Source organism: Microcebus murinus, chromosome 15 (assembly GCF_040939455.1).
Source record: "Microcebus murinus isolate Inina chromosome 15, M.murinus_Inina_mat1.0, whole genome shotgun sequence".
Classification (NCBI taxonomy): domain Eukaryota; kingdom Metazoa; phylum Chordata; class Mammalia; order Primates; family Cheirogaleidae; genus Microcebus; species Microcebus murinus.
Genome location: NC_134118.1, coordinates 3557659 through 3584012, shown reverse-complemented (window position 1 = coordinate 3584012; position 26354 = coordinate 3557659). Strand labels below are relative to the sequence as shown.

Here is a 26354-nt window from a genome sequence, read left to right as displayed (position 1 = left end):
GGATAAATGGTGTTAGTCTTAATGAAAAAATACATCTAAAAGGAAGACATCCTGTCTAAATGATGGGGATTTGTGTGCGTGTGTTGGTGAGGGAAGTGTTTGGTTTTGAAGGATAAATCTGGTATTTAAAATCAGCAGATCTCAAGAATGGAAAAACAAGCACCAGATATATTCTCCAGCAAACTGGTATTAACTGAGCAGCACCTAAGTGGACACATAGGTACTACAGTAATAGGGTATTGGGCAGGGGGGAGGGGGGAGGGGGCGGGTATATAAATACATAATGAGTGAGATGTGCACCATCTGGGGGATGGTCATGCTGGAGACTCAGACTTTTGGGGGGAGGGGAAGAAATGGGCATTTATTGAAACCTTAAAATCTGTACCCCCATAATATGCCAAAATAAAAAAAATTAATAAAAATAGAAAAAAAAAATCAGCAGATCTGACTTCCAGTCCTGGATACTATAAACCATGTGACCTGAGGCATGTTTGGTGAGCAGCCTCTCAGAGCCACCCTGTAAATGGAATAGCTCTTGCTTACGTGGTTAGGGATACACGTGGAGATGCAGGTGACTGTTAGCTGATGAAGTGTCCAGAACATGCCACTGGGCTTTCTGGCATAAGGGTGCTTTTGAGCTGAAACCATTTGAGAACCGACAGATGCATGAAGAGGCTTTGTCTGCACTGCCCTCATCTAGCTAGAAGCAGAGCCTTCCAAAAGAATTCAACTGTTCTTTGAAATCCCCTTTTAAGGGAGGTTTCCCCTACCAAAGAGTGACACTCCTGTCACCAAAGATGAGAATGTGGTGCCAGGATGAGAAATTGCATAACATACTTCACTACAACAAACCTTACCTTTCATTATTTCCCCCATTTCTCAGTCATTTCCTACCACTTGTTGTCCCTTAAACTCCTAACCCCTTTCCTGTGTGAAGATGGTACATAAAGCCCCAAATTCTAACCTCTTCTTTGAGCCACTGTCTTTGTGAGCTCCTGCAGGCACATGCGTGTAAATAAACTGTCATTTCTCTTGCCAGTCTGTCTCAGACAGGTCAGTTTAATTCACAGTCCCAAAACACTGAACCCAAGAGGGCAGAGGAAAAGTTTTTCCTCCCCCACACTAATGTGAAGGTTTTGGTACAGTGGTACAATGGTACCATTCAGTACAACGGCACAATGTACGATGGTAGCTTGAGGCAGACGAAAAGATCCCAGCGATTTTGCCGACACTTGATGGAAAAGGTTCTCGGGCTCTGCCATGCTTCAGAACCTCCCTGTTAAGCTTGGCGTCCGGGCTCCTCCCGAAAGCACCTGTTTCTGTGGCCGGGCAGAAGGCCCAGGGAGCTGATGCAGAGGCCGGAGGGAGCCCTTGGCGGCACTGCTTCAGGGGCGTCCGCAGACAGGAAGAGAGAAAGGGGGCCTGTTTGGGAAAAGAGGAGGCGATGAGCTCGGATGGCCTTGTGTTCATAGTTCCTGGGGCCAGACTTCATGATGAATTTCAATTTTTAGTATTTGGTTGCTTAAATGAAATAAGGCATTCCTTTAAATTTTTCTGTATCTCAACTTGCTAGCCATACAATGACTTTTTGAAGGAGTAAAATTATGTTAAGAAGACACATATCCATGAAATATCAAACCAGATTGTGTTTGATTCGAAATTCAGTCTTCTGTCTTGAAACAAAACGGTAACTGAAAATGAGTTGTCACACAGACACACCTAAAATTTAAACCCATATTATGTACCTAGAGGAACAAAATGCTAGGAGTTACTAAACTTGGATTATCTTTTTAACACTACTGAACAGACTACTTCCTCTATCCAAGAACTAAGATATATTTAATCACTCGGTCCCTAGGATTTGTTTAGGAAATGGGAGAAGTACAAGATTTAAGTTACATGATTTAAAAAAAAAGTCTGTTAACTTTTCTTTTAAAGACTTTACATTAATTATTTATTTTACCTTAAGGACGTCATTCGAATTTTATTTTCTTTTTCCAAACCAAGTGTGGAGCAGGCAGGCATGGCCTGGAATTATTTTCTGCTTGTGCTTTACAGCCTTCCAGCCCCTTGTCCCACCCCCACTCGTGACAGGGAAGCGATGGTCACAATGGATGATAAATGACTTGCTCCTGTGCTTTCTTCTCTCCTGCCTCTTTCTCTTCTGTCAACTGTGTGGAAGGCAGCCCAGCGCGAATCAGAAGTGCTGGCTGAACATTCCCCATGCCTGGGGTGGTTTGGCATGACAGCATTTACTTTTGAATGTCACCTAATACTATAGCAATGCTTAACCAGTAACTGCAGAGTCACATCCTAAATGGGGTAATGTTATACTATGATTTTCTGTGTGTTTTCATGCTCTGGACCCAAAGGGGTTGGGGGAGAAAGAGAGAAAGAGAAAGAGAAAACAACACCAATCTACTGTAGGAGCTTTCTCCAGTGAGGTCTGACATTTGTCTTACTAAAAGTGAGTTTTAAGTGTGTTCTCTAAACACACCTTGAAACAGCCTCTTACACTATATACAAGTTAAGCTTTGGAATAATGTCTTTTCAACAATAGCAACAAAAATTGTGTTTCAGTGCAATGACTTTTCTAATGCTTCGATCCTTCGTATTTAATAGCATTTTCCCTGTCAGCCTGACACAAGGGAATGCTTTCTGAGAAACTCTTCCCAGCGAGCCTCAAAAGGGCCTCTGCGGGCGTCTCTCGGCCTCTCAAAAGCCTCCGCGTGAGGAGTGTTTCTCTTTGTCAAGTTCTGCACATTCTGAATGTGTTTCCATCACAGCCAAGAACCCGCAGAAGCCAGACCGCTGACATCACGCGTGTGATGGTGACACCACACACATTTACACGGACCGCGAGGGAGAGGCGCCTCGCGTCCAACTTGGCCCTTAAAGAAGGAACATAGTGTGAAGACGTGACTCTTCTAAATGCTCGATAGAATTGCTCTAACCTATAGTGCCTCTGTTCCTGTTTTCCCAAAAGCTAAATGTTTCCCTTCTAGACTGATCGCATCAAAGCTACAGGTCCCCCGGGACGGCCTCTCGGTTCTCCCGCCTCCGCCACGCCGTGGGCCGCCCTGGCCTGTTGGGCCCCAGCTGTTTTCCGTAAAGATTGCTGCTCTGTCACTTCATAAATTTGCTATGGCAATTGTCTCCCACTTTTCACATGGGACCTTGAAAATCATTCTTGGCCTTTACACAAAGGATCATTTAGAAAGGTCCTTCCTATACCGTGGTTAGAAATCAGGTCACTTTGCAAGTTGCCATTCTCATGCAAAAGTCCCCAGCAGTTCGCAAGAGTTATAAACTTTACAAAAGTTCATTTATATCCTGTTTACCTGGAACTTAAGGGGCGATTTGTCATAGCCTTTTTTGCCGTTGTGAATGGACCCCCAGGCCAGCCGTGGGCTGTTTAACTGTGTCCCTGAATTGGTATGTTAATGTGCACTGGAGTGGCTGTGCCAGCACTTGGCCTCATCATCATTTTCCTTAACAGAACCAATTTTTCCAGATAGTACTTGTCCTCATTTCATAAAAAACTCACAGGATGCCATATAGCTGGCAGTTAGCACGTGGGAATCCCAGCCAATTTCTAAGCCCCTGCCTTTGGGACTGCCCTGGCAGGCCTTCTGGCCAGGACAGTACTGTCTCTGTGGGAGGGCCTTCCAGGCTGGGAAACACCGCCACGGAGGGTGGAGAAGATGAGGGAAGGTGTATTCTCATAGACACAGCCGGCTTTAATTTCACACGTTGGCATAAGGAGGCTCGGATATTCTCACGTGTTTATGAATTAGAAAGCTGAGGCTGTCACCCCCAGAGGGATAGGGCCGGGGTTTGGGAACATGCTGAACGCGGGAATGAACAGAAAGCAAAACATTTTATGCAAAGCTCCATACAGTCTCTGCAGACAGATCGCCCTCTGTCCCCATCAAAGGCTTGTGTGCGTGGTGGGGGTTCCCCAGGGTGGCTGTGGGAGGAGAGCAGGGGAACACACTGTTTTTCTTCTTATCAAAGCTGGGGGAAGAGTTTTCAAGGACATGGAAACCCCAGTTGGCAGAAAAGAGGCAGACATGGGTTTTTGTTGCCCTGGGGTCACAGCCACAGAGCCGTGGTGTCCCCTGAGTAAAGACTGGCCACTCCCTCCCCTCCACCTGCCTTTCACTGTGCTGACAGGTTCTCTCCACCCTCCACCCCTTCACTGGCACCTCCCTCTCCTCCCATGTGCGCTGTCGGGCCCTCTCGAGCGCCCAGCCCTGCGTCAGGGGCCGGTATTCTCCATCTGGCCACTCTCGATGGAGCAGTGGCTCTGGACTGGAACCGGCGTGTACTCAGACAAGACCGAACTCGTCTTAATGCTACCGCTTTTAATTTTGTGCAGGCTTTTAATTCTCTAACAGCGTTATTTTCATTACAAAGATTATCACACAATTGTGAAATGTTACAATTCTAAAGGTACAATTAACTGTAGGAAGGAAAAAATTTTCTCCTCTACCCTCTGGTTCAGTACCTGGAACCCTGCAAATTAAACTGACTAAAGATAGAGGAACAGGAGAAGAGGGCATGCTAATTTTATTTAATGTCAATGTTTTAATCTTTACATGTACAGGGGCATCTCACAGAAAAAGAAGTGAAAACCCAAAGAAGCAGTTAAGCCTGAGAGCTTATATACCATTTTAACAAAGAGCAGTAAATTTGTGGAGAAATGACAAGACAAAGGCAAAGGTTTTGGTTTCTAGAGACAGTAAATTGTGGGATGGTAAATATCTGGGGAACTAATGGAAGATAAGGGTTACTTCACTGAGGTTTGTTATGCAGATTCAAGTTGGTGCTGTCCCCAGCGACAACAGTCTCCTTGTCTCCTACGCCTCAGATGCGAGAAGGGCAGGATGGAGGGGACACCTTTGCAAAAGGAAATTAGGCAGCAAGGTGGAGGGTAGAGAGCTTTGCTTGTGTCTGCTGTTTCTCAATTGCCTTCAACTCAAAATAAAGTGGCATATTTCAGGGTGATATATGCTGATCCTCTCCACAACGTCGTAATCTTGTCCAACATTCTTTTTACAAATGAGAAAGTGCTCAGGGAGTGCTCAGAGGGAGTGCTCATGGGTCACAGAGGCAGGGCAGGCCTGGGGCCTTGCCGTGCCTCTCTGTCCACACTAGTCCACAGGAAATACACACCCAGGTCCCTCTCCCCTCAGCCTCCTGTTACCTTGCCCCCAGGGCACCACAGAAGCCTAGGCCTGAAATCTGGCTCTCCCCTTGACTAGCTGTGTTCATGAGAGTCAATGAGCTAGACTTCCTGAGCTTCAAATCAGAATGTTAGCACCAGGGGTGGGACAGGGCAGGTTGGAAAAAAAAAATGTTGACACCTACCATGGAGGCAGTCGTGCAGATAAAATTTAAACAAGATGTGTGTGAAGCACCTGGCCCAGCTAAATATAAACCTAGGTGAGTTACTGAACCCATGAAAGCCTGTCCATCCCATCTATTTAAAAAAATTACCTCCCTCATAGGTTCCCTCCAGGAATAAAAATAAAAGGCACCATGTCCAGTGCCTGGCACCTACAAGCCCTCCCTGAATGAAAACCACTGTTCTCATCATCACCGTTAGCAGCTCTGTAAATGGCAGCAGAGTCCCCGCCCAGCACTAGTGGGGAGGTGGAGATCTGCTCTGATAGGCAGGCGACCAGCTCTCCTACAGTTGGGGCAGCTCTGAGGGACTCATTGCATTCTTGTTTGGTGCAGAGTCATCAGAGCCTGTGCTCATGACGGACCCTCGTGCCCTTGTGTAAGTGTGCTTAATAAAAGCTATAGTCATTTTTTAATTTGTTAGCTCTCATGGAAATTGTTTGCATGGTTTTAATTCAGCATGTTAATTGGGCATCTGGTAAGTGCTGAATACAAAACTAGACTTTAAGAAGGACACAGATGAAGGAACGTGATCTTCCTTCTTGGGGAGCTTGCAGCTGTGGGGAGCGTTGAGTTGCGTGAGAAGGGAAGGTGAGCTGGGACAAAATCGCGGAGACCCAGCGCTGGTGTTCTCAGACTCTGGACTTGACTTGGCATTTTTAACAGTGTTGAAACAGAACGGAGCTGTGCTTTGGAGGCAGTAACCTGTCAGCAGCATGGCCCGTGAATTAAAGGAAAAGCTCTGTGGCAGTGAAAACCCCCATCAGAGGTGACAATAGCAGTCCAAGTGAGAATAATGTAGGTGTGGCAATTCTTCCAACTGCCTGGAGTCAGTGAGTCAATGAGTTCTGACTCCCAGCCTCCCCCATTCGGGGAAACATTTGCTTAACTGCTGCGCTGGGTGAGGTGCAACTCTCTGTGTGTGCATTTCCATAACTTCCAACAGCCAGCTCTGGGAGAACAGTGCAGATTTGAGTCAGCTCATTTATGAGCTTATACATCACAGAACCCGAGGGATGGATGGACCTGCCCCCCACCCCCTGGGGAGAAAAGCCCCCTACTTCCAGAAGGGAAGAAAGAAATATACATGATCATCTTAAAAGCAACTAAGGTTTTAAGAGGTCGCGTGCTGCTGCAAGGCCACAGTGCTATAAGCAGAGTCACTGTGCGGGGGAGTATTTTATTACTTGGAGGTCATAAAAGTGTGACTTGGCATCTGTTCACTGAGCCCACACTATGCACGCAGCAGGGCATGGGTGCAGTGCACCCAGTGTGACCTGTGGAGCCCCCACCTGGGACTTGAGAGCCAGGCTTGCTGAGGCTTGTCTGCACCTGGACAGGTGGGGCGAGAGGAACTCCCCACTGAGACGTCTGAGACTCAGGGAAGACGTGGTCTCCACCTTCCCCTGCAGGACGCAGCTGAGAACTAGAGCTCTATAGTGTCGAATTCCTCACGGCCCAGTCCTCAGTGCAGGAAGCTCAAAGGCAGACACTGTATTGAGCAAGTGCTGTCAAAGAAAAGAGGGTGCCAAACCTTACGCTGTCTCAGAACCTTCTGGTGCTGAGGGCAGCAAGCCATTTCCCTTGGGCGGGGGAAACCGGGAAACCACTTATTGTTCCCGCGGGCCAGCACATTCCCACTATGGACCTGTTCCGTCGGAGTCTGCCCCTTTCTGGCCGCTGGCCTGAGCTGACCCCTCGTGTAGTTGGCTGGTGCTGTTAGGCTAAATATAGCACAAAGAGGTTTTCTGATTTGGTAGAGGAGGCGGAAGCTGATTTTAACTGCCGTATGTCCCATCAAGTTTTATATTTTTGTTTTTATTGTAATTTCTATTTTTACAAAAAGCCAAAGGCAATCCTAGGGACTTGTATTCTCCAAAGGCAATGTGGGGAGGCTGGAGAGCCCCAGCGTGGAAATCACAGTTTTCTTTTGCTACCAGCTGACTCTGTGACCTTATTTTCCCCTTGAATAAAATGTGCAGTCTGGAGGAGGATCAGCGGCTGCAGCCTGGTGGCATGCCATAAGACCCTGATCCCAGGCATGTTTTGTGTGCCTCAGACGGTATTTTATTTTCTAATTGAATTTAAAGGCCTTTAAACTGGGCAAGCACCGGGCAATGTGCCACAGGCTCCGCCCCTCACGGCAGGAGGCTCCGCCCCTCACGGCAGGCCATTCCGGTCCTTATCTGCCTGGCGTTTGACTCTGCCACCCCTGGCAGGCGTTCTCTGAGCTGCCTTTCATCAGAAATGGGCTTAGAAAATTTGAATTTCTTTACAACTCCAGGTCTCTAATGCTCTGCCTGCCTTGCCCCCTGGGCATTGGAAGAAATATTTTTTTCAGTGGGGAAAAAAAATCACATGTCTGGCGATGATAAAATCTGGTTACTCCAAGGCTGATAGGCCAACCAACAGGTGTTAGCAGCTCTGAAGCAGCTTTTATTTTTAATATGCTAATGCTACGAAGGGAAAATTAATTATGGCCCCTGGGGTTAAGATGTCAAACTTACCTGCAGTTTAGAGCACTGGTCTCCAAAGGTGCTCCCTGCACCAGCAGCAGCAGCAGCAGCTGGGAAGTGTCAGGAATGCAGATGCCAGGTCCCTGCCCCAGACCTCCTGATTGAGAACCTCTGGGGGTGGTGCCCAGAAATCTGTGTTTTGTCATCTCTAAAATGGGATGATACAACGGGACCTACCTGGTCGGGTTGTTGGGAGGATTGATTGATATGGTATTTGTAAAGCGCACTGCAGTGGTCTTCCGAGGGAGCCTGCATCAGAATCACCGCAGGCTTGTCAGGACTCGGCCCCAGTTCTGATCAGCAGGGCTGAGAAGGCCCTCGAATCTGTGTTTCTGACACGGCCCCAGGTGAGACCACTGCTGCAGGTTTGGAGCCGCATTTGCGAACTGCTGTTCTAGAGGCAGTCTCCCCTGTGAGAGAAGAACAGGGGGAAGCGAGAGGCAGAGGGATTGCCCTGGGATATGGGGTGGTAGAGGCAAAGCTTCCAAAGGTGGTGTTTGGGCAGAGACCTGAGAAATGGAGGAAGGAGCCATGTGACTCTCTGGGGAGGACATTCCAGGTACTGGGGACAGATAGGAAGTGCACGGCCCAGAAGTGGGGAATGTTCACTGGGTCTGAGGAACAGCAGGGAGGCCAGCATGGCTGAAATGGAGGAGGGGGCATGGCCGGTGATATGGTCTGAGAGACATGGGATGGGAAAATGGCATGAGTTCTCAAGTCACTGTGGAAACTTGGCGCTTGCTATGAGTGGGATGGGAGCCATTGGAGGGAGACGTGCTAAGTGAACTGACCCAGAGTGACTGTGATCATAGGTGCCGCCCCTTCTGAATTGACTATATTTCAGAGTAAGGAAGTGGCCCCTGTGGGTGAATATAGGTTCTTCTTCACAAAGTAATTCAGGGTGAAAACAATACACAGTGAAGGATAAAATTAGAAAATCAAATCACCATTTGCACTTCCAAACAATATCATCATTAAAGGCATTTATCAGCAAAGGATGCTGAAACCAACAGGGAAAATGTTGGTGAACAACTCCAGGGTGGGAGGCTGAGGCGCCGCTGCTGGGATCTGTGGAGCAGTCTCAGCGCCATGCAGAGTGGGTGTCCTCCCCGACACGAGGCCCAGGTGCCACCCATGCAGTGTTGTCACCAAAACCTTAAACTCCAGTCTAATCAGACTGTCAGGTCCAACTCCCAGTGTAGGGGTTAAAACAGGGAAAGCAGTCACACAAACCCAGAACCATCTTTTTCCTTCAATAAGACGGTGCCATGGGAAAGGGCACGCGGGAGGGAGAGAGGTCTGTTCTGGACTGAAGGGGACTTGAGAGATATATAATATGTGAATCTTATTTGGATCCTGATTTAAGAAAAAAAACTATAAAGAAAAAATTTTTTAAGTAATTGAGTATATTGAACACAGACTGGATATTTAATAATAAAGAATTGTTGATTTTCTTAGATGTGATGATATTATATTAATATAAGAAAATGTCCTTTTTCTTAGCTGTTTGTATTTAGAAGTGAAATGACAAGATATCAGGAATTGGTTTAAAATGTTACAGGAAAGAGAGAAAGAGGCAGAAGAGCCAAGAGGGGCGAGACAGTGGTAATCACTGACCTAGCGGATGATAAATGGGGACACACACACCATTCTCTCTTCTTTGTGAATGTATGAACTTTCAAAAGGAAAAGTTTTTTTTTAATGCAGATGCAAGAGAATTGGGAAGGTGAGAGAAGGAAAAAGAAAAGCCCTACTTAGAAAAGCAAAGTTGCTAATAATTTTTCCCTGTGCCAGAGTGAAATTGGTTTACGATTAGATAGATGTTACACAATAATGACACTATGAACTGTGTTGAGATATATTCTGTTTCCATAAGCCCAGCCCCCAATTTCCCAATTGTTTGCCAAGCTCATAAAATAACAGCAATGATGATAACATTGATGATGAGAAATGAAAGTCAGGTGATCTTCCCGCCCTCTGGCAGCTGGGAGCTAAGTGCATGTTGTTATGGGGCAGAGCTGGGAGTAGCTGGGGCTATTCTGTTTGTCCGCACTCCTCAGAGGTTTCAAGTCTGAAGGCCTGTGAGGCCCTGTGTGCTCAGATGCATGATGCGATTCTGCATACACAATCAGTCATTGAGTGACTCTGAGCCATAGAACGGATAGCACCAGAGGAATCAAGGATTAAGAATTGTTAACTTTAGAACCAGTTGCTGGAAAATCTGGATGGTAATTTCTAAACTGTGTTCTTGACCCTAAAAACCACCCAATTTCCTTCTCTACTCCTTCACTTAGCTTGAAAACGCACAGCAGGCATGAACTGCAAGAATTAAAGTGGATGTGAGGCCATTCTGATAGTTGATGTCACTTTTCTCCTTGGATTTTTCTCCTCTTATTAAATATTGGGAAACTAAAAGTGTCATTAATTTAAATTCTTAAGTATGTTTGTGGAATATCAGTCATTACTTTTAAATAGAAGAAATTGCTGAGCATTAAATCCCTGTTCTTCATTTGAGTCATTGTAATGTTAGTAGTGTTAAAGAAGTAGGTGGTGGAAATAACTTATTATCTGTAAAGAAAATTGAATTTATGGCTCATATTGAGTTTTATGGTTGATATTTCCTCATATAATTATCAGCATATGAATATGTAGACTATGATGTGGACTTTGATGAGTTCCCATGTAAAACAGTAGCCTGGCTGTACCGATTCACTGACTGGCCTCTTCTACAATGACTAGAATTGATTCTGTTACGGAAATCCAAGAAAAGGGGGGGCACAGGTAGAGTGTCTGAACCAGAGAGGAAGAAGCTGTACTGTATTTATTCATCCACCAAATAGCTGAGGCCAGGTGTGTGCCAGCCACAGTGCCGGGCTCTACGGAGCAGCGAGGAGCAGAGCCTAAGAAGCCCTTGCCTCCATGAGCTGGGATTCCGGTGGAGCGCAGTGCGGGCGCAGTGCCCACCGGCAACTCCATTTGAAGACAGCGTCTGCCTGCAGCAGAGATGTGGGCCAGTATGGGGGTCCTGCCTTCAACACCTTCCTTGTTTCTTCCTTAGCTGTGGGATCTTGGATGAGGCACTTAATCACTCTGAGTTTCAGGGTCCTCTTGTGTAAAATGAGCATTAAAGACAATATCCTGCATGATGCAGAGTTGTGCGGACAAAATGAGTTTAATGCATGAAAAATACCTGCCAAAGTGTTTGGCTCACAGCAAGCAGGAGCTGTTACTTGGCCTAGTACTGGAGACATAACAGCTATTCAATTGGCAATTAATTCCGTACTTCTTCATCTGAGCATTGAAATGTTCATGTCTATATTCCTGGCAGGCATTGAATGTGATTTGTAGGAAAAACTTAAAATTCCCTTGATTTTTATTTTCTTTTTTTATAGATGGAGAAAACTACTCTTCCAAAATTCTTTCAGCCATTCCTTTGAGTTGGCAGGGCCTAACTTAAGAAGGAAGTCTTCCATGGAGAGGGGAAGATGTGGAACTGTTATGATAATGGCCACCTTTTACAGTCATACCCTCCAATGCTCTTTGGGTCTCCATGACTTGCAATTTCAGGCCTTCTTGCTATAATAAGGAATTGCAGAATCACAGGTCCCTGGGTCTATTTTCCAGGATGCTGGGGGCCTTGTGTCCTTGCGCAGGCAGTAATTATTGAGTGGTGTGCTCACATTCAGGCCCGTTTGGGGAGTGGCAGGAAGGAGGGAAGGTGCTCCCTGGCATTCTCTGCCTTGCTGGGGAGGTTGGGAGGGGTCCAGGATGATGGGGCTACCTTCAAGGGGAGACATGTGGGCATCAGCAGCCCTGAGAATGGAGGAAGCCAGTGCCAGCAAGGCAGGTGCCATAGCCAGCCCCTTCCTGTCCACATTCTTCCTCGCTGGCTGAGATAGGCTTCTGGTCTCTTCAGTAATAGAGGAGAGGAGAGGAGTGGTCTGTATTTAAGGACAGTGGGTTTGGGGAAGCGGCCTCTGTGAATCCTGTGTGTTCTTGGGGCCTGGGCTCCGCGTCCCCAAGCCCCCAGTCCCAGTGGCCCAGCTGGCCTTAGTGACGGCCTGGCCTTGGGAGGGGACAGCCGAGACACTCAGCAGTGGCCTCTGTTTTGATGGATTTCTCATTCTGAGGGCCTGTTCCAAGAATCGTGTTTAATTTAGGAGCTTGCACAGTTTGGGGAGACGCTGCTTTTTCCTGAGCCCTCCCGCCTCCCTCCGCCAGTGAGCTGTGCACACTCACTGGGTGCCGGCTGGGGAGTGGCCTCGGGCGGCCACGTGACCGGGGCTGCCCAGCCCAGCGGGGGAGCTGCAAGGCCTGGCTTTGCTCATAAAGCGCTTGGAAGTAGAATGTGTCGTAAAAAATATTTCTCAGCCCTTGCTGACCTCATCAGGAGGCGTGTGCGCTTTTCTCTCCACAGAGGCCTGGTCCTCCCCCCTCAGACCTGTGCCGCCTCCGCGGATCCTGCCGCGAGTTAGTGAGCGTGAGGCCTGGGAGTGCGCTTCCACCAACGCCAGCCGCAGACCGAGGAGGGCAGGAACAAGGGGCTCTCGGGGCCCTTGCCACCCGCACCTCTGCCCTCACAGCCTCTACCCTTCCCCGTAGGACACTCTTCTTTCCAAGTAGCCTGGCCAGCTGTCCCTGGATAGCAGACGCCATAAAACTTAGGAATCCTGTGCACTGTATTATATGAGTCCATTTCAACCAAGTTCTGCCTAAAACACAGCATGGTTTAGGTCCCAAATGGAAGAACTGGATTCACTGGAGTTAATCTGTTAGCAACATCAACCCACCCCAACACTCAACCTCAAATCTCTAAGGACAACAACAAACAAGGAGACTTTTGCAGCCATGAGGTGTGAGCCAGGTGTCATTCCAACTACTCCATGTGCGTAGCTCTCTCGAAACTCCCATCCGTGGTCGGCCTGACTGTTACCTGCTCTACACACCAGGAGACGGGCGCACAGGGAGGCTGAGCACTTCCCCACAGCCTGGGAGAGGCAGGGGGGGAATTCACCCCCCATCCGTGCCTCAGCCTGGGCCTTGCAGGGCGCGCCTGGTTCCAAGCACAGCCATTCTGGGAATTCCTAGTTCTCTGGTGTAAATATTGCCAGTCAACTCAATGTATTCCTTTGTTACTAGCCAACTGCAATCCAGAAAAATCCTATAGACTCATTTCTAAGAAGCTGGGGACACTTAGCACTCCCAAGAAAATATGTCCTTCTCCCCACCTTCACCAAGCATTCAGAGTTGTTTAAAGGTATTTGAGAAAGAATAAGTGTTTTGTTTTGGTCATGTATGTATTATGGGAGGATAGAACATATTTTTTTAAGACTAGTTACAAAAGAATTTTTAAATTTAAATATTTATTATTGCCGAGTCCAGTAAACAGGTAGATAAGTGTGTGTGTTTGTGGGGTGAGGGAGTTGCAAGGAGAACGCTGACACTTTGTTCTCTAACTGGTATTTCTAGTGGGTGAAGACCTCAGGTGTCAAAGCCAGGGGTGAGCTCTGCTAGCTCAGCCAGCACAGAGTGGTGGTTCCACCGGGCTCCCTCCCGAGATGGTATTTTGACTGAGACGCCCCCTCGAGCCTGGCAGTGCCCGACCAGGCTGGCCTGGGGAGGAAGCAGGGACAGGATGCCGCAGGGAGTGGCCGTTCCTAACATCGTTAGAAGGCCGGCAGCCAGCTTCTGAGACAGGCCTGGGGGCGGCCCCACGTGGCCCAGTGTGCTGTGCAAGGTGCCCTGACCTCTGTGTCAGGGCTCAACCAGACACAGAACCCGTGGGAGATACATATTAAGAGGCTTTCTGCAAGGAATTGGCTCACACAATTATAGAATTTTTTCTTCTTCCTCAAGGAAGCCTCAAGTCTGTTTTCAAGGTCTTTCAGTGGATTAGGTCAGACCCACCCAAATCATCTAAAATGATCTCTCTTATGAAAGTCAACAGATTATGGACTTTACTCGCATCTATCAGATATCTGCACGCAGCCCAAGGCCAGGGCTGGACTGAACACCTGGCACGGTAGCCCCGTGGGCACAGCAGACCCACCCACACCCTCCTTCCCAGGAGCGACCCTTGAGCTTGGATGCCTCCCTCCCTTGGGCCTTCCTCCTCTGCCACCTGAGGTGACTGCTCTGGGCAGCACAATTTTCTTTTCCTCCAGAAAATTTGTGAGAATCTGCAAACTTATGAAAAGCAAATCTTCCCACAGTTGCAGCCTCCTGACAATGCCACGTTTCCAGCAGAGCCTCGGGCTGCCCCCACCTGCACGCTCGGGCCGTCCCAGCCGTGGTCCCTGTGTGGTTGTGGACCAAATGCCTCAGTGCAGTCTTCATTACATGCTGCTTCAGTCCCCCAGCCTTCAGTAATTTCTCTGCTTATCGACAAAGTATATCTAGCTGCCAAGAGTAGCTTATGAGCCTTCTCCATTAAGGCTTTAGCGGAAAATTAATTCTTTTTAATTTTTTAAGAGACAGGATCTCACTGTGTCAAATGAGCCCAAAGAGTTACTTGGGAATAATTATTATTATTATACAGGTTGAACATTCCTAATCTGAAATGCTCCAAAATCTGAAACTTTTTGAGCACTTAAATGATAACACAAGTGGAAAGTTCTACAGCTGACCTCATGTGATAGGCCGCAGTCTAATCATAGTCAAAACTTTGTTTCATGCACAAAATTAGTAAAATCTTACATAAAGTTACCTTTAGGCTATGTATATAAGGTGTATATGAAATATAAATGTGGACAGGTGTGGTGGCTCACACCTATAATCCCAACACTTTGGGAGGCCAAGGAAGAAGGATCACTTGAGGCCAGGAGTTTGAGAGCAGCCTGGGCAACAAAGTGAGACCCTGTCTCCACAAAAAAAAAATTTAAAAAGAAATATAAGTGAATCTCATGCTTATTACTCTAAACAGGTTACTCTGAGATGCTTGGGACCAGAAGTGTTTCGGATTTCAGCTTTTTCCGATTTTGGAATATTTGCATTTACGTAATGCATGGGTATGAGACCCAAGTCTAGTGCATGATACTATGACCCCTAAATGCTAACACACAGCACTTGTATTCAGGCACGAGTGCTATGCTCACAACATCCCACTTTGCAGATAACAAAACTGAGGCACAGAACTCCTAAATGACTAAACCAAAGTCACAGCTTATAGGTGCCAGGGACAGGATTTGAACCCAGGCACTCTGGCCCAGCGTCGGGTCTCTTAACCATAGCAGTGAAAGCACTACACACTGGACACTTGAGATATTTTAAACTTTGAATCTTTGATGCATCACCAAAGATGACAGCTTATTGTGACCATTAATTGTTTTACATAATCAGGAGTCTTGCTGCCCTTAAGTGAAAATCTACTAAGATGATTTGGGGCTGGCTCCCTTGGCCAGGAGATTGGCTCTAAGAAGTACTGGGACACAGCTTCCAGCCAGGGTCATCCACAGGTGCCATGGGTGCCTACAGGTGACTTACTCTCCACAGTGGCCAGGCCCTGAGGAGGCAGTTGAGTTGGGGACAGCATTCTCTGCCTTTCAAGACCAGGGCCAGTGGCCCTGGTCAGGTAGCTGGAACCCCCTTTAAGGTGTGAGCACCATTGCACCAACTGCACCTGTTTGCAGAACTGAGCAGAAAGGTCCACCTGCAGCCCCATTGCATCCTGACGGGTGCCAGGACTGAAGGCTTTAATGTTCTGATGTGTTCTTTCCTCTCCCACTTAATAAAACTCAATTTCTCATCCCCCAGAAGAAACTTGTGATTAATGACAAACCTAAAGTACCTGAAGTTCCTTAATAATTGCTTTAAAAAAAAAATCTTCATAGCCACCTTCAGAACATAGTTGGATTCAAACAGTTTAGAAAGAATTTCTGGTGACTCAAGGCAAAAAGTTATCTGCAAATGGTCACACCTGTGTCCTTACGTCGAGGCACTGTGTGTGTCCATGGCCTCAGCAGCGGTGCTAAAATACAGGATATCTGCCGGAGGGCTTCGTATTTTCTCCCTGATAAAATTAAGTCTCTGCTAGGATCCCTAGCACAAATGGAAGGAGTGAAGGGATCAGAAAATGATTCCACTTCTTCGGCTCCCGTAGGTATGTCTGGGAGGCAAGATCTGCTTATGGTTTTGGGGAAATACAGTGAGCAGTGCTGCTCAAGGCATCGTCTGGAGATTTTTAAAATGCAGGTGCTGATTCTGTAGGTCTGGTAGGGCCTGAGACACAGCATTTCTGACACGTCCCATGTGATGCTGGCACTGCAGGTTCGTGGACCACATTCCAGGTAGCAAGGACCTAGGGGCTGCTCAGACCACTTGTGCACAGGAGAGGAATGAGAGAACCTTTGGAAGAAAAACTATGACAGGTGAATAACACCTTATAGATGTGCCAGCCACAGCAGCTCACTCGCATCAAGGGGAGACTGAAGTCAGGCTGTAGAATCCCTGGCCCAGTAAGGGACCTTTTGTCCTCAGTCATCTGCAAGTAGACACTGGCCTGGCAAGCAGCTCACGGCCAGGAGTGTAGACTAGTATGTGAAAGCCGACATCCCAAAGGAGGACTGTGGAGAAAGAAGTGTAGCTGCAGATATTTTCATACTTCTTGTGTCACTAAGTTAAATACAGGTGACGGAGAGAAAACTCACAAGCAGCAAGCATGCGAGGTCTGCTGTGCCCGCACACCGCTGGTGTGAGGCGTCTTGCCGTTTCCACATCACCTCTCTTTGTTTCACAGTTACCTGGGGGCCAAACGCTGCGTTTGCTCTCTGGTGCTAGCCTGTGCCGAGCTTCCAAATGCTGAACTTACTGAGGCCAATGCAGATTTCTGGTTTCCATAGCAGCAAGTCCATGCCTTGTGCTTCATAAGTGAAAACTAAAATCCACAACTGTTAGTCATTTCTTAAGAAAGACCCTGTTTTCTCTGTTATTTTTAAGAGCAGAAAAGCCAAATCTAGACCCTGCTAGGAAGCAATCTTTGCTGCGAGCCCGGCCTGTGGTACTGAAAGGAGCAGCATCACAGCCAGTGGCCGGGGGCGAGCTGTTTGATCCTGTTTTCCTGATGAAATGGTGCAAAGCTCTTTATGAGCAGTAGTCAATGAGACCTGGTTTCTCTCTCGCTCACCGATGGCCATGATGGTGACCTGTTTGTGGGTGGCCGAGCAGCAATGGAAACTGATGGCATCGTTGTTTCTAGCGGATGAGCTGGTGTAGGGATTGGCGGCATATGCCCTATCTTGTTAGGGCTGGCAATATCCTTGTGGCCACATGTAATTATCTCTTGTCCCCTCACCTACTCCCCTTCTTACTGCCTTCTGACCCCCTGCCTTTGCTGTGCTCTCTGCACAGCCAGCAGGTGAACTTCGCAGGTGATCTACTAAGCCACCGCCCAAGCCTTTGTGCAGACAGCAAAGTGTGGAAAGTGTCCTTTCCTGGGGGTCTTTCCTCTTTCTTCCTTCCCTCCTTCTTCCTCTCCTTCTTCTTCCTACTATTCTTGGAAAAAAGCACACAAGCTGATAGACACACATGGGCACAGAAAGAAGTAAAAATCGTCAGAGAGGGGAGGTTGGGAGGGGTAAAAATGTTCCTAACAAGTACAGTGAATGCTGTTCGGGTGATGGGTACACTTACAGCCCTGACTAAAGCATCACAAAAACTATCCATGTAACAAAAACATTTGTAATTTTTTAAATATTTTGAAATAAAAAATTAACATTAAATTTAAAAGTAAGAAAATTTTAGGGAAAACTGCATATTGTAGAAGACTAGCAAATAAATTTACATGCACTATGGGGGAAAAATATATAAAACCCAGCTGTATTTTCTAATATACAGGATCTTTATTATAGGGATTCATGTAGTAGGTCTATATCGGTTATCACTTGGGTGCTAGCAATTAACATTTTGTGACCGTCTTTCTGACTTGAGGTGAAATGAAGAAAACAGATCCCTCCGTCAGAGCAGGAGGGATGGTGGTCCCCTGCATGCAGTGGGCGTTTGTTGTAGATAGACACTGTTTTTTGTGTGTGGAGCCATGAAGATGGCTGGGACATGGCCCCTGCCCGGAGAGGGACAGAGGAAGGGCTGCACACATTACAGGGCCACAGAAGTCCATATGGAGAGGAGCGTGCTGGTTGGATGATCTGAGTCTGCTCCGTTGTTTGTTTCTGTGTTGTTTAATAAATGAGCTGCACTCCGGCTCTGTCTGTCTCACAGTGTGAGTAGGTTACCTGAACTCAGAGTCCTCAGGGAGCCCTGGAGTTGGGACCAGAAGGATGGGCAGTGCAGGCGGGTGGGAGCACGTAGGTGGGCATGCCTGGTGTCCCGTCCAGATGTCGAGACAGTCCCTTGGTGCAGAGTCACGGAGAGGAAGGGGTGTCAACATGGACGTGGGAGGGAACACACTGGACGGCAAGCCCAGTGACATCTGGAAAGCAGAGGAAGTGAGAACGTTGTGGGGTGCAAAACTCTGTCCCTATAAGAAGCAGCATTTCCTGGTTTCTGAGCTTGCAACGTGCATCTGCCACCAACTTGCTCTGTGGCCTTGAGCAACGATCCTGCTCCCTTCCCTTGCCTGTGAGACATCGGCCGGCCTCGCAGGGCTCTTGCGTTGGGCAGCGAATGAAAATGATTTCAGTTCTTGGTTGGCTGCGTGGTGCGCTGGCCCTGGTGCACCCAGGACCGCGCCGGCCGTTGGGCAAGGCCCTCATCTCTCTCTTGTTGGTTCTGTGTTCCAGGAATAGAGCTCTGCCCGCCTGGAAAACGGTTCATGATCACCATGGTGGCGAGCTTCGTGGCCATGGCGGGACAGTTCCTCATGCCCGGGCTGGCCGCCCTGTGCCGGGACTGGCAGGTGCTGCAGGCCCTCATCATCTGCCCCTTCCTGCTCATGCTGCTCTACTGGTCGTGAGTATCCTGCGGTGCCCCCGGGCCTGACCCGCACTCCTGCTCATTTCAGCCAGTGTTTTTTTCTGAGGAGGTTGTCCTCTCTTTTTAAAAATTTCATTCTTTTAACTTTTTATCTTGGAAACTGTTAAAACATACACAGAAGTAGGCAGAAGAGTGGAACGCGCCCCTGTGCGCTCACCAGCTCCGGGCGTCTGCTCCTGGTCAGCCTGGCCTCATCCTCCCTCCATTGTGATGTGAGTTTTTACGACTGGATTTGCCAGGGTGGCCGGTTCTGGCGTTGGAGGGGGAAGTCTGGAGATGCTGAAAGACTTAGGAAAGCTCCCGTATCTCTTCTGGGTGAGGGGTGGGAAAACTTCAGCCCGTGGGCCCACTGTGGAAACAGTTCCATGGGAACACCCCCGCCTGCGCGCCCACGCGTGTCGCCTGTGGCCGCTCCGCGGTGAGCGGCCGAGTGCCACGGACGCAGGGAAGCGGTTGGTTGGCCCACAGAGCCGGAATATTTGCCATCTGGTCCCTTACAGAGAACAGTTTTCCCACCCTTGCTCAAGACTTGTAGAACCGTGTGTGGCTTTAGGCTTTTGCGTGCTAACTGTAGGGGAAAGCAACTGAACACACTGAGACAGGGTTCGAGCTGAGCGACTGACTTTTTAAGCTCCTCAGGGGATTCATGCTCGGCTAAGGCTGAAAACCTCTCTCTACGGAAAGAGAGATTTACGAAAAAGAACGATTGTTTGACCCTTTGCACAGATAACTCTTCTCTTTCTTTCCTTTCTGCCCCCCCCCATGCCGGTGCCCTCTCTGCGCCCGCGGCGTGGCCTCCCGCGGCGTGCGCGCCGCGTTGCTCTGCTCGAGTCTGTGATGGAAACCAGTTTCAGGCCCACGCGGTCTGTTATGCCCTTGCTCGAGGGGTTCACTGGAGCTAAGCTTCCTTTCTGAAGTGCCAGGGAGGGCAGAAAGCACCTGTGCTTTAGCCGCAGCGCTGGCCCCGCGCATCGGGCACCAGGCCCGCCCACGGAGAGGTGGAGGTGGGCGCGAGTGCGGGTGCGGTTTCCTCAAGAGCCCTCCTTGCTCGCCATGGTGAGAACCTCGGCGCAGCAGACAGGAAGAGGCCGCCTGCCAGGGAGGCCACGCTGCAGCCACAGCGCCGGCACTGAGCTCCTCGGCCAGGCGCCTCCAGCCTGTGCCCCAGTCGCCATCCACGCCCCTCCCGCAGCACGGGAGCCGGGCGCGTCCAGGACACCTCCTCCCCAGCAGGGTCTGAGGAGCCCGAGAGTGAGAGATGGTTTCCCAGAGCGGCAGGGAGTCGGCAGCTCTCTCTCTTTTACCTTTGAAGGAAGCCCTTCTGTCCGCTCCCTTGACTGTGTGTCTCTGGGCTTCACTTGTTTCAGAATTCAAAGGCACCGATTTATCTCGCAAACGCTGGCTCTGTGCTTTCCTCTGTCCCCAGCACAGATGGCGAGCACTGCACAGACAGTGAACGGTTCAGCCCTCACGTCTCATAGGAGGACAGAACTGCAGGCCCCGTTGGCTGGGGTCAGAGCCTGGACCTGAAGCCACCTGTTCTCACCACGCACCTGCCCCAGCCCCGGCCTGCCCTTAGCTTCTGTGCCGGCCTGCCCGGCGGGTCCTCCCCACCCTCCCTGGCCGCCTGGCCCCCACCATGCTCACTCCCCGCGGCCGGGGTGAGGCCGGCAGGGTGGGGACAGCCTCTCTGAGACTCACACCCCTGGATGGGCAGACAGGGTTGTGTCCCTCCCGCTGGCTCTGCTCCTGCCTGTCCCAGGCAGCGGGACACGTGACAGGGAAGAAGTGGCAGACACAGGCTTCCCAAGCAGCTCCAGGTCTACAAGGCTGACCCATGTGGGAAAGAGCGGAGTTTCGATTATCTTTTGTTTTAATTTAAATTTTAGAAACATATTGAGGTCTAATGACAGGCAAGGTAAGATGTACATTATTTAAATACATAATAAAACCTAAGAAAAATTCTTTGAAATACACAAATTTAAAAACAAAATTGTATAGCTTTTGAAAAGCACCCAGGGGCCTTGAAGGACATGTGCGTGTGCACAGGTGTGTGCACAAGGATGTGGTCCCAAGGCACTGCCACGCCTGCTGACGGCTCCGGTGCTGTAGCATAGGTAGAACTGGCCCAGCGATCCGCTGTGCCACCTCCACAGCCTGCTTCACGCCTCTCTGAGCCCCCGTTTTCTCATATCTGTAGAAGCGGGTCACAGTAGTTCCTATCTCAGGGGTCGTTCTGAAAACTGAAATAATGCAGGCAGAGGAAATGCACAGGGTGCGGTGCGGAAGGGAGGCCTGGAGCTCTGCTGCTTAAAAGCTGTGTGACCTGGGGCAAGTTGCTTAACCTCTCTGAGTCATAATGGTCAATAGTGGGGTTAGGAGGAGTCACGAATAATAAGAGAAGCACTTAGAACAGTGCCTGGCATTTATTACAATATGTATATTAACTGCTATGATAATCATAATTATTTTTATATTTACATTATTTAAGGTGCTTAGCACATGTCTGATCTATAAGTACTCATAAATATTAATTATTGGCTACTATGATTATCATTGTTATATTGCCTCTTAATATATATAGGAGTCTGGGTGTCGTGGGGGCAGGTTAAAAAAATTGGTGGTGAGAAATGTATTCCACCTTTGTCTACCAGCCCCAAAAGGCTCCACTACAATTATTGGCTTTAAAGCCAGTAATTGCCACCCATTTTATCCTCTCCCTCATTTCCACCCTTCCTCCCATCTGCTGCAGTACGCTCTGTTGTTCGGCAGGATGAAGTGGCTTCTGGGGCGAGGGGGTGAGCCGCAGCACCAGCCAGCATGACCAGCTGTTGGTGGCAAAATATTGAGTCGCTCACTTTCCTTTAATGAGCAAGTATTTACTGCACACACCCCGGGCGCCCAGCAGCGTACTCGGTACCTCGGAGCACTGTGACTCTAAAGAGCAGACGGGAAGCGTGGGCATTAACAAGGACGGAAACCAAGCTGCACGAGCCAAGTCCCCAAGGGGCAGGTTCTTGGGTTAGAGGCAGTAAAGACAAAAATGCGGGATTGGCCAGAAAGAATCTTCCGGTGAAAGCGGCAGCCTGAGCAGACAGGGACCCTCCACTCGCACACAAATGCTGGGTAAAATATGACATTCCCTTAAAGTGGAACGCTGAGCTCCAGAACAAGAAAGAGAAGTTCCCCGGGACCAGACCAAGGGGAGAATTCCAGCAGGAGCCGACACCAGGGTAGCTCACAGGGCATCTGAACCACAAAGAAGCCCAGGGAGCTTGGGGTTGAACACAGGCCCTGGGGGCTGGAGCTGAGCGCTTGTGCCTCTCATGCAATTAGAACTGAGCTCCTTGAGTCAAGCCAGGAGTCAAAACCATCTGTGACAATAGGACAAGAAAATCTTAACCTGCCACAGGGACTCAGCCCAAAGCTGGCTGACTGCCTTGGACTGTGGGCAGAGAAAGATTCACCCTGAAGAAATCAGAGCCTGAAAGTGGGTACCACATGTGGCTGTGGGTTCCTAATTCCAACCTCCACTGAGACCGAAGCATCAGTGTCAGAATCAGTGAAGCTCATTGGGCCCCTCAGGGTCAAAAGGAGAGCTTCCAACGGAGGCATTCCAGACTCACATGGAAGAAAATTCTCGATAAAGATGAGCTCATAGGCAAAAATCACAGATCTATGGGAAATATGAGGACCAAAAACTATAGATCAGGGAGTTTGTCTCAGAACTATAGAAAATAGAGCAATGGAAAGAGAAGTGAATGGGCTGATTGACTTACCAGTCCCCAGGCCAGTGCTATTCTAGATGCTGCACATGCACGTGAGCAAGCCCCTACTCGCTAGGAAAATGCTTTACAGGGGGGTCCGGGTGGGAGGAAGTGCAGAGACTGCAAGCTGTAAACAGGCAAGTCATGTTTGCATAGATTCGGCACTGAAAAGAGAGGGCCAGAGAGTAACAAGCATAGTGGGCAGGAGGGGCCCCTCTGAGGAGGTGACAGTCATGTTGAGAACTAACAAATTCTGGGCAGAGGAGTGTTCCAGGAGGATGGGAACAAAACAGCCAAGGCAAAAGCTGCCTCCACTTGGCTCTTTCTGGAAGAGGAGGGAGAAGGCCAGAGTGGCTGGAGCATGGTGGACAAGGGTGGGGAGAAGTGGCTCAGAACGCTGGACCCCAGGGCCCTGAGCCCCAAGGGATGCTTCTGCAAAGCTGTCGTCAGGAGGTTTTAAGCAGAGGAATAACGTGCTCCGGTGAGTGCTCTGAGAGGAGCTGTCGTCCGCTGTGTTCGAAGGGACAGAGTGTGGGCGAGGGGCGAGGTGCCTCTTGCAGAGTCTGATTTGAGGACACTTTACAAGCTATGCCACTGAGCCTTGCTGCTGGATTTGATGTGGCGCACGAAGGTGACAGGAAACAGTGACCGTCCCCTAAGATGGGGAGCCCAGAGCTTTATGACACGTGCAGGCCCAGGAAGGATGGAGCTAAAGTCCTGTCCTGCCATCAGCGTGTGGAGGGCAGCAGGACGGGGTGACTGGCTGAGGGAGAGCCTTGAGAAGGAGGGTTCCATCTTGAGGGAAAGAGGGGTGCTGAGCAGAGCTTGGAGACTCGATTGAAGCCACAGCCTGTTTTAAGATGCAGGTTTTATTATTATCAAGGTGTAGTGAGGTCCACAGAGCAGGAGAGGGCTGCCATCAGAAACGCCATTTATTACCCACAGTTCCCAAGAGGACAGGGCGCACCACACAGGGCCACATGGACAAGCCCCAGGGTCAGGCAGGAGGCAGAGGGAGGAGAGACGTGGGTGTGGTTTCTGTGACCCTACACTAGCAGGTGGATCTTTTACTATCTCTAGGAATTAGCTAACCCTGGGAGGGGCAGTCTCTCCAGGATCAGCAAGGCCTCAGATGTCAAAACATCAGGAAATACCGAAAATATAAAGGCCTGATTAAAGTGCAATTCTTCTGCAGCTACAGAATTACAGAATGTTCTGGAATGAAGTGCCCCCAAAGGTAGAGTCACCAGCCAGGAAGAAGAGGCAGTGGCAGCAGTGTGGTGCACCCAGAGACTGGACAGGGGTTTGGCAGGGGGTGTAAAGAGAGCAGGTACTCTCTGGACAAAAAGATGTGACACATGGATGATTTGTGCCCCAGCAAGTGGAGCCAAGGTAGGAGATTAGTACCATCACATGAGCTGCCTGGGGGTGCCCATGACATGTCCGCTTTCCAGGCCTAGGTGGGACCACCGTCATTTTCCTGTGGGCTTCCGGTAAGGGAAGAGCTGCAGAAGCCGGAGAGAAGCCCTCACCCGGGCAGTCGTGCTCCGGGTGCTTTGCAGAGTCAGACCTGGGCGCTTGGCCGTGAAGCAAGAACAAAGGATACTTGGGAGTGTTTTTCACCTGAATGTAAACCTTGTCGAAGGTGGTTGGTGACTCCACTGATGGACGCAGACACCTGCCACTGGGATCTGCCCTCAGTACTTCGGGATACTGGGACCAAACAAATGTATGTTTAGTCGTTTTTATTGGGCATTTATAATTAATATCATTTAAGAAAGGACAGCAGACCTACGATGCTAATCTAGGAGGAAGTCATACCCAGTCCTTTTCCCAGGAGAACTGTGGAATTCTTGCAGCATCACAGCAAACAAATGAGGAGTAGGTAGGTGGGGTTTCGAGATCCAAGCCGCACGCGGAAGGAGGCCTCCAGGAGGAACTCTGCGCAGATATGCTGGGGAGACAGGTGGCGAGTGGTGCCGGATTGGGAGAGGGAGCTGGGTGGAAGGGCCGCTGCTTCCAAATTGTACAAATTTGGGAAAGCTGCCCTCTCTGGGTGGCCGTAGCCTGCACCAGGTGCGTGACTTGACGACATTGCCTTCCTTGGTTGGGAGCCCTTGTGGGAGGCACAGCCAGGTCACTGTATTCAGAGGTCCAGGTCTTTGTTATGTCTGAACATCTGGGAAGATGCAGGGTGGAAGATCAGGGAGGTAAGATGTGGGACAGGGCGGCATTAGTTTTCCTGCAGGGTGTCAGCATTGAGGAGTGACACAGGGAGGAGGCTGCCTTGTGCTGTCCATCCGAAGTAGGGTTCGGAGAGGCAATGAAGACGTGAGCACAACTGTCCTGCAGTGCTGATGCGTGCCGTCGCTGTGCCCACAAGGGCACGTAGCAGTGCCAGGTGCACACTGTTATTGGTAGCACACGCATTTGCGCCTCTGCTTTGTACCGGCCTGAGCAGGTGGAGAGCTGCGTTGCCAGTTCCGCGAGCTCCCGAGTGCGGCCCTCGGCCCACTGTGTGAGTATCCACTGGGCTCCAGTCAGTGCTTTCCGAATATCGAGGTGTCATCATAAACAAGGCAGACGCAGCCCTGCCCCATGAGCAGCTCAGCAAGGAAGGGAAAGGACACACACCAATCCCCTGTGCCTCGTTTGTGGCAGGTCCGTGCACTGCGATGTTTGCTGATTTGAGTGCATTTTAAAATTTTAGGGGTGTGCTTTTCTCAAGCTGCAAGCTTAGGTGTGCGGATATATGGACCATAGCACTCAAACCCCTTAGATCCTCCTAGATCCGAGGAGCGGGTGCTCGGCGGGTTGTTCTGTTTCTAGATGGCAAGACCAAGGAACCACAACCTTCTCTGCAATACACGGAAGTGGGAAAATCGATAAGAACTGGTTTTCAGATGTCAATGGCCCTCAACGTGCAGTCCATGGGCCAGTGCGTCAGCCTCACTTGGGAACCTCCTAGAAACGCAGACTCTGAGACCAGCCCCTGTGCTGCAGGAGAGCAGCACGGTGGGGCCCTTGCGGTCTGCACGTTGAGAAGCCCTCTAGGGTGCTGACAGGCCTGACATTTGAGGAGCGGCCACCTACCAGGCCACCCACCCGAGAAGAGCAAGCCCAACCGCCCGCATGCAGAACACAGGACCGGCGCCCTTCGGCACACAGGTGTCGGGAAGGCGCAGGAGAGCCTGAGTCCGCGGTGCAGAGCCCACGCTCATAGATGAAAGTGTTCGCAGTTCTGCACAAACGAGCGGATGCCGTCCTAGCAGCCTCAGCAAGATCTGACTGCCAGTCGAGTTCCTCTGTGGAGACAGGTGTCGGCCTGACCGTCTCGGACAGTGGAAGTCATAGGTGCTCCTGGAGGGAATGAAAGAAAGTTAAAAAAACCAAAAAGCTTGGTCCTGGACCTCCCCGTTTTATCAGCACTGTGAGGACAAGCACGTGTGCACGTACATTTTGGAGTCTTGGTCGTGGCCGTGTTCCAGGCTGACGGAAGGGAAGGCTTCCCCTGCCAGCTCACCTGACTGTAAGACAGACACCTGAGGGCATTTCTCCTAGACAGTCCCTCCAACCCTCCGAGGCAGCAGGCAGGTGCAGCTTCCTTGCACTCTCTCCAAAGTCTTTTAACTGAGTACATGCCTACAAGCAAGAGAGTCTTCTCTTGGACCCACCTAACGTGGGTGCTTCACATGAGCCCCTGGGAGAAGAACAGCAGACAGAGCGGAGACGTGCA

General features: G+C 49.6%; 1 protein-coding gene across 3 annotated transcripts in view; it reads left to right on the top strand.

Moving 5' to 3' along the window:
• SLC22A23 (solute carrier family 22 member 23) overlaps positions 1-26354 on the top strand; it is a 163814-nt gene that overhangs the window by 99772 nt on the left and 37688 nt on the right. For all 3 annotated transcript variants that reach the window (XM_076010437.1, XM_012768404.2, XM_076010438.1), the window contains exon 4: positions 18659-18827. In XM_076010437.1, the coding sequence (XP_075866552.1) occupies positions 18659-18827 (169 nt within the window). The remainder of the gene's footprint in view (positions 1-18658; positions 18828-26354) is intronic.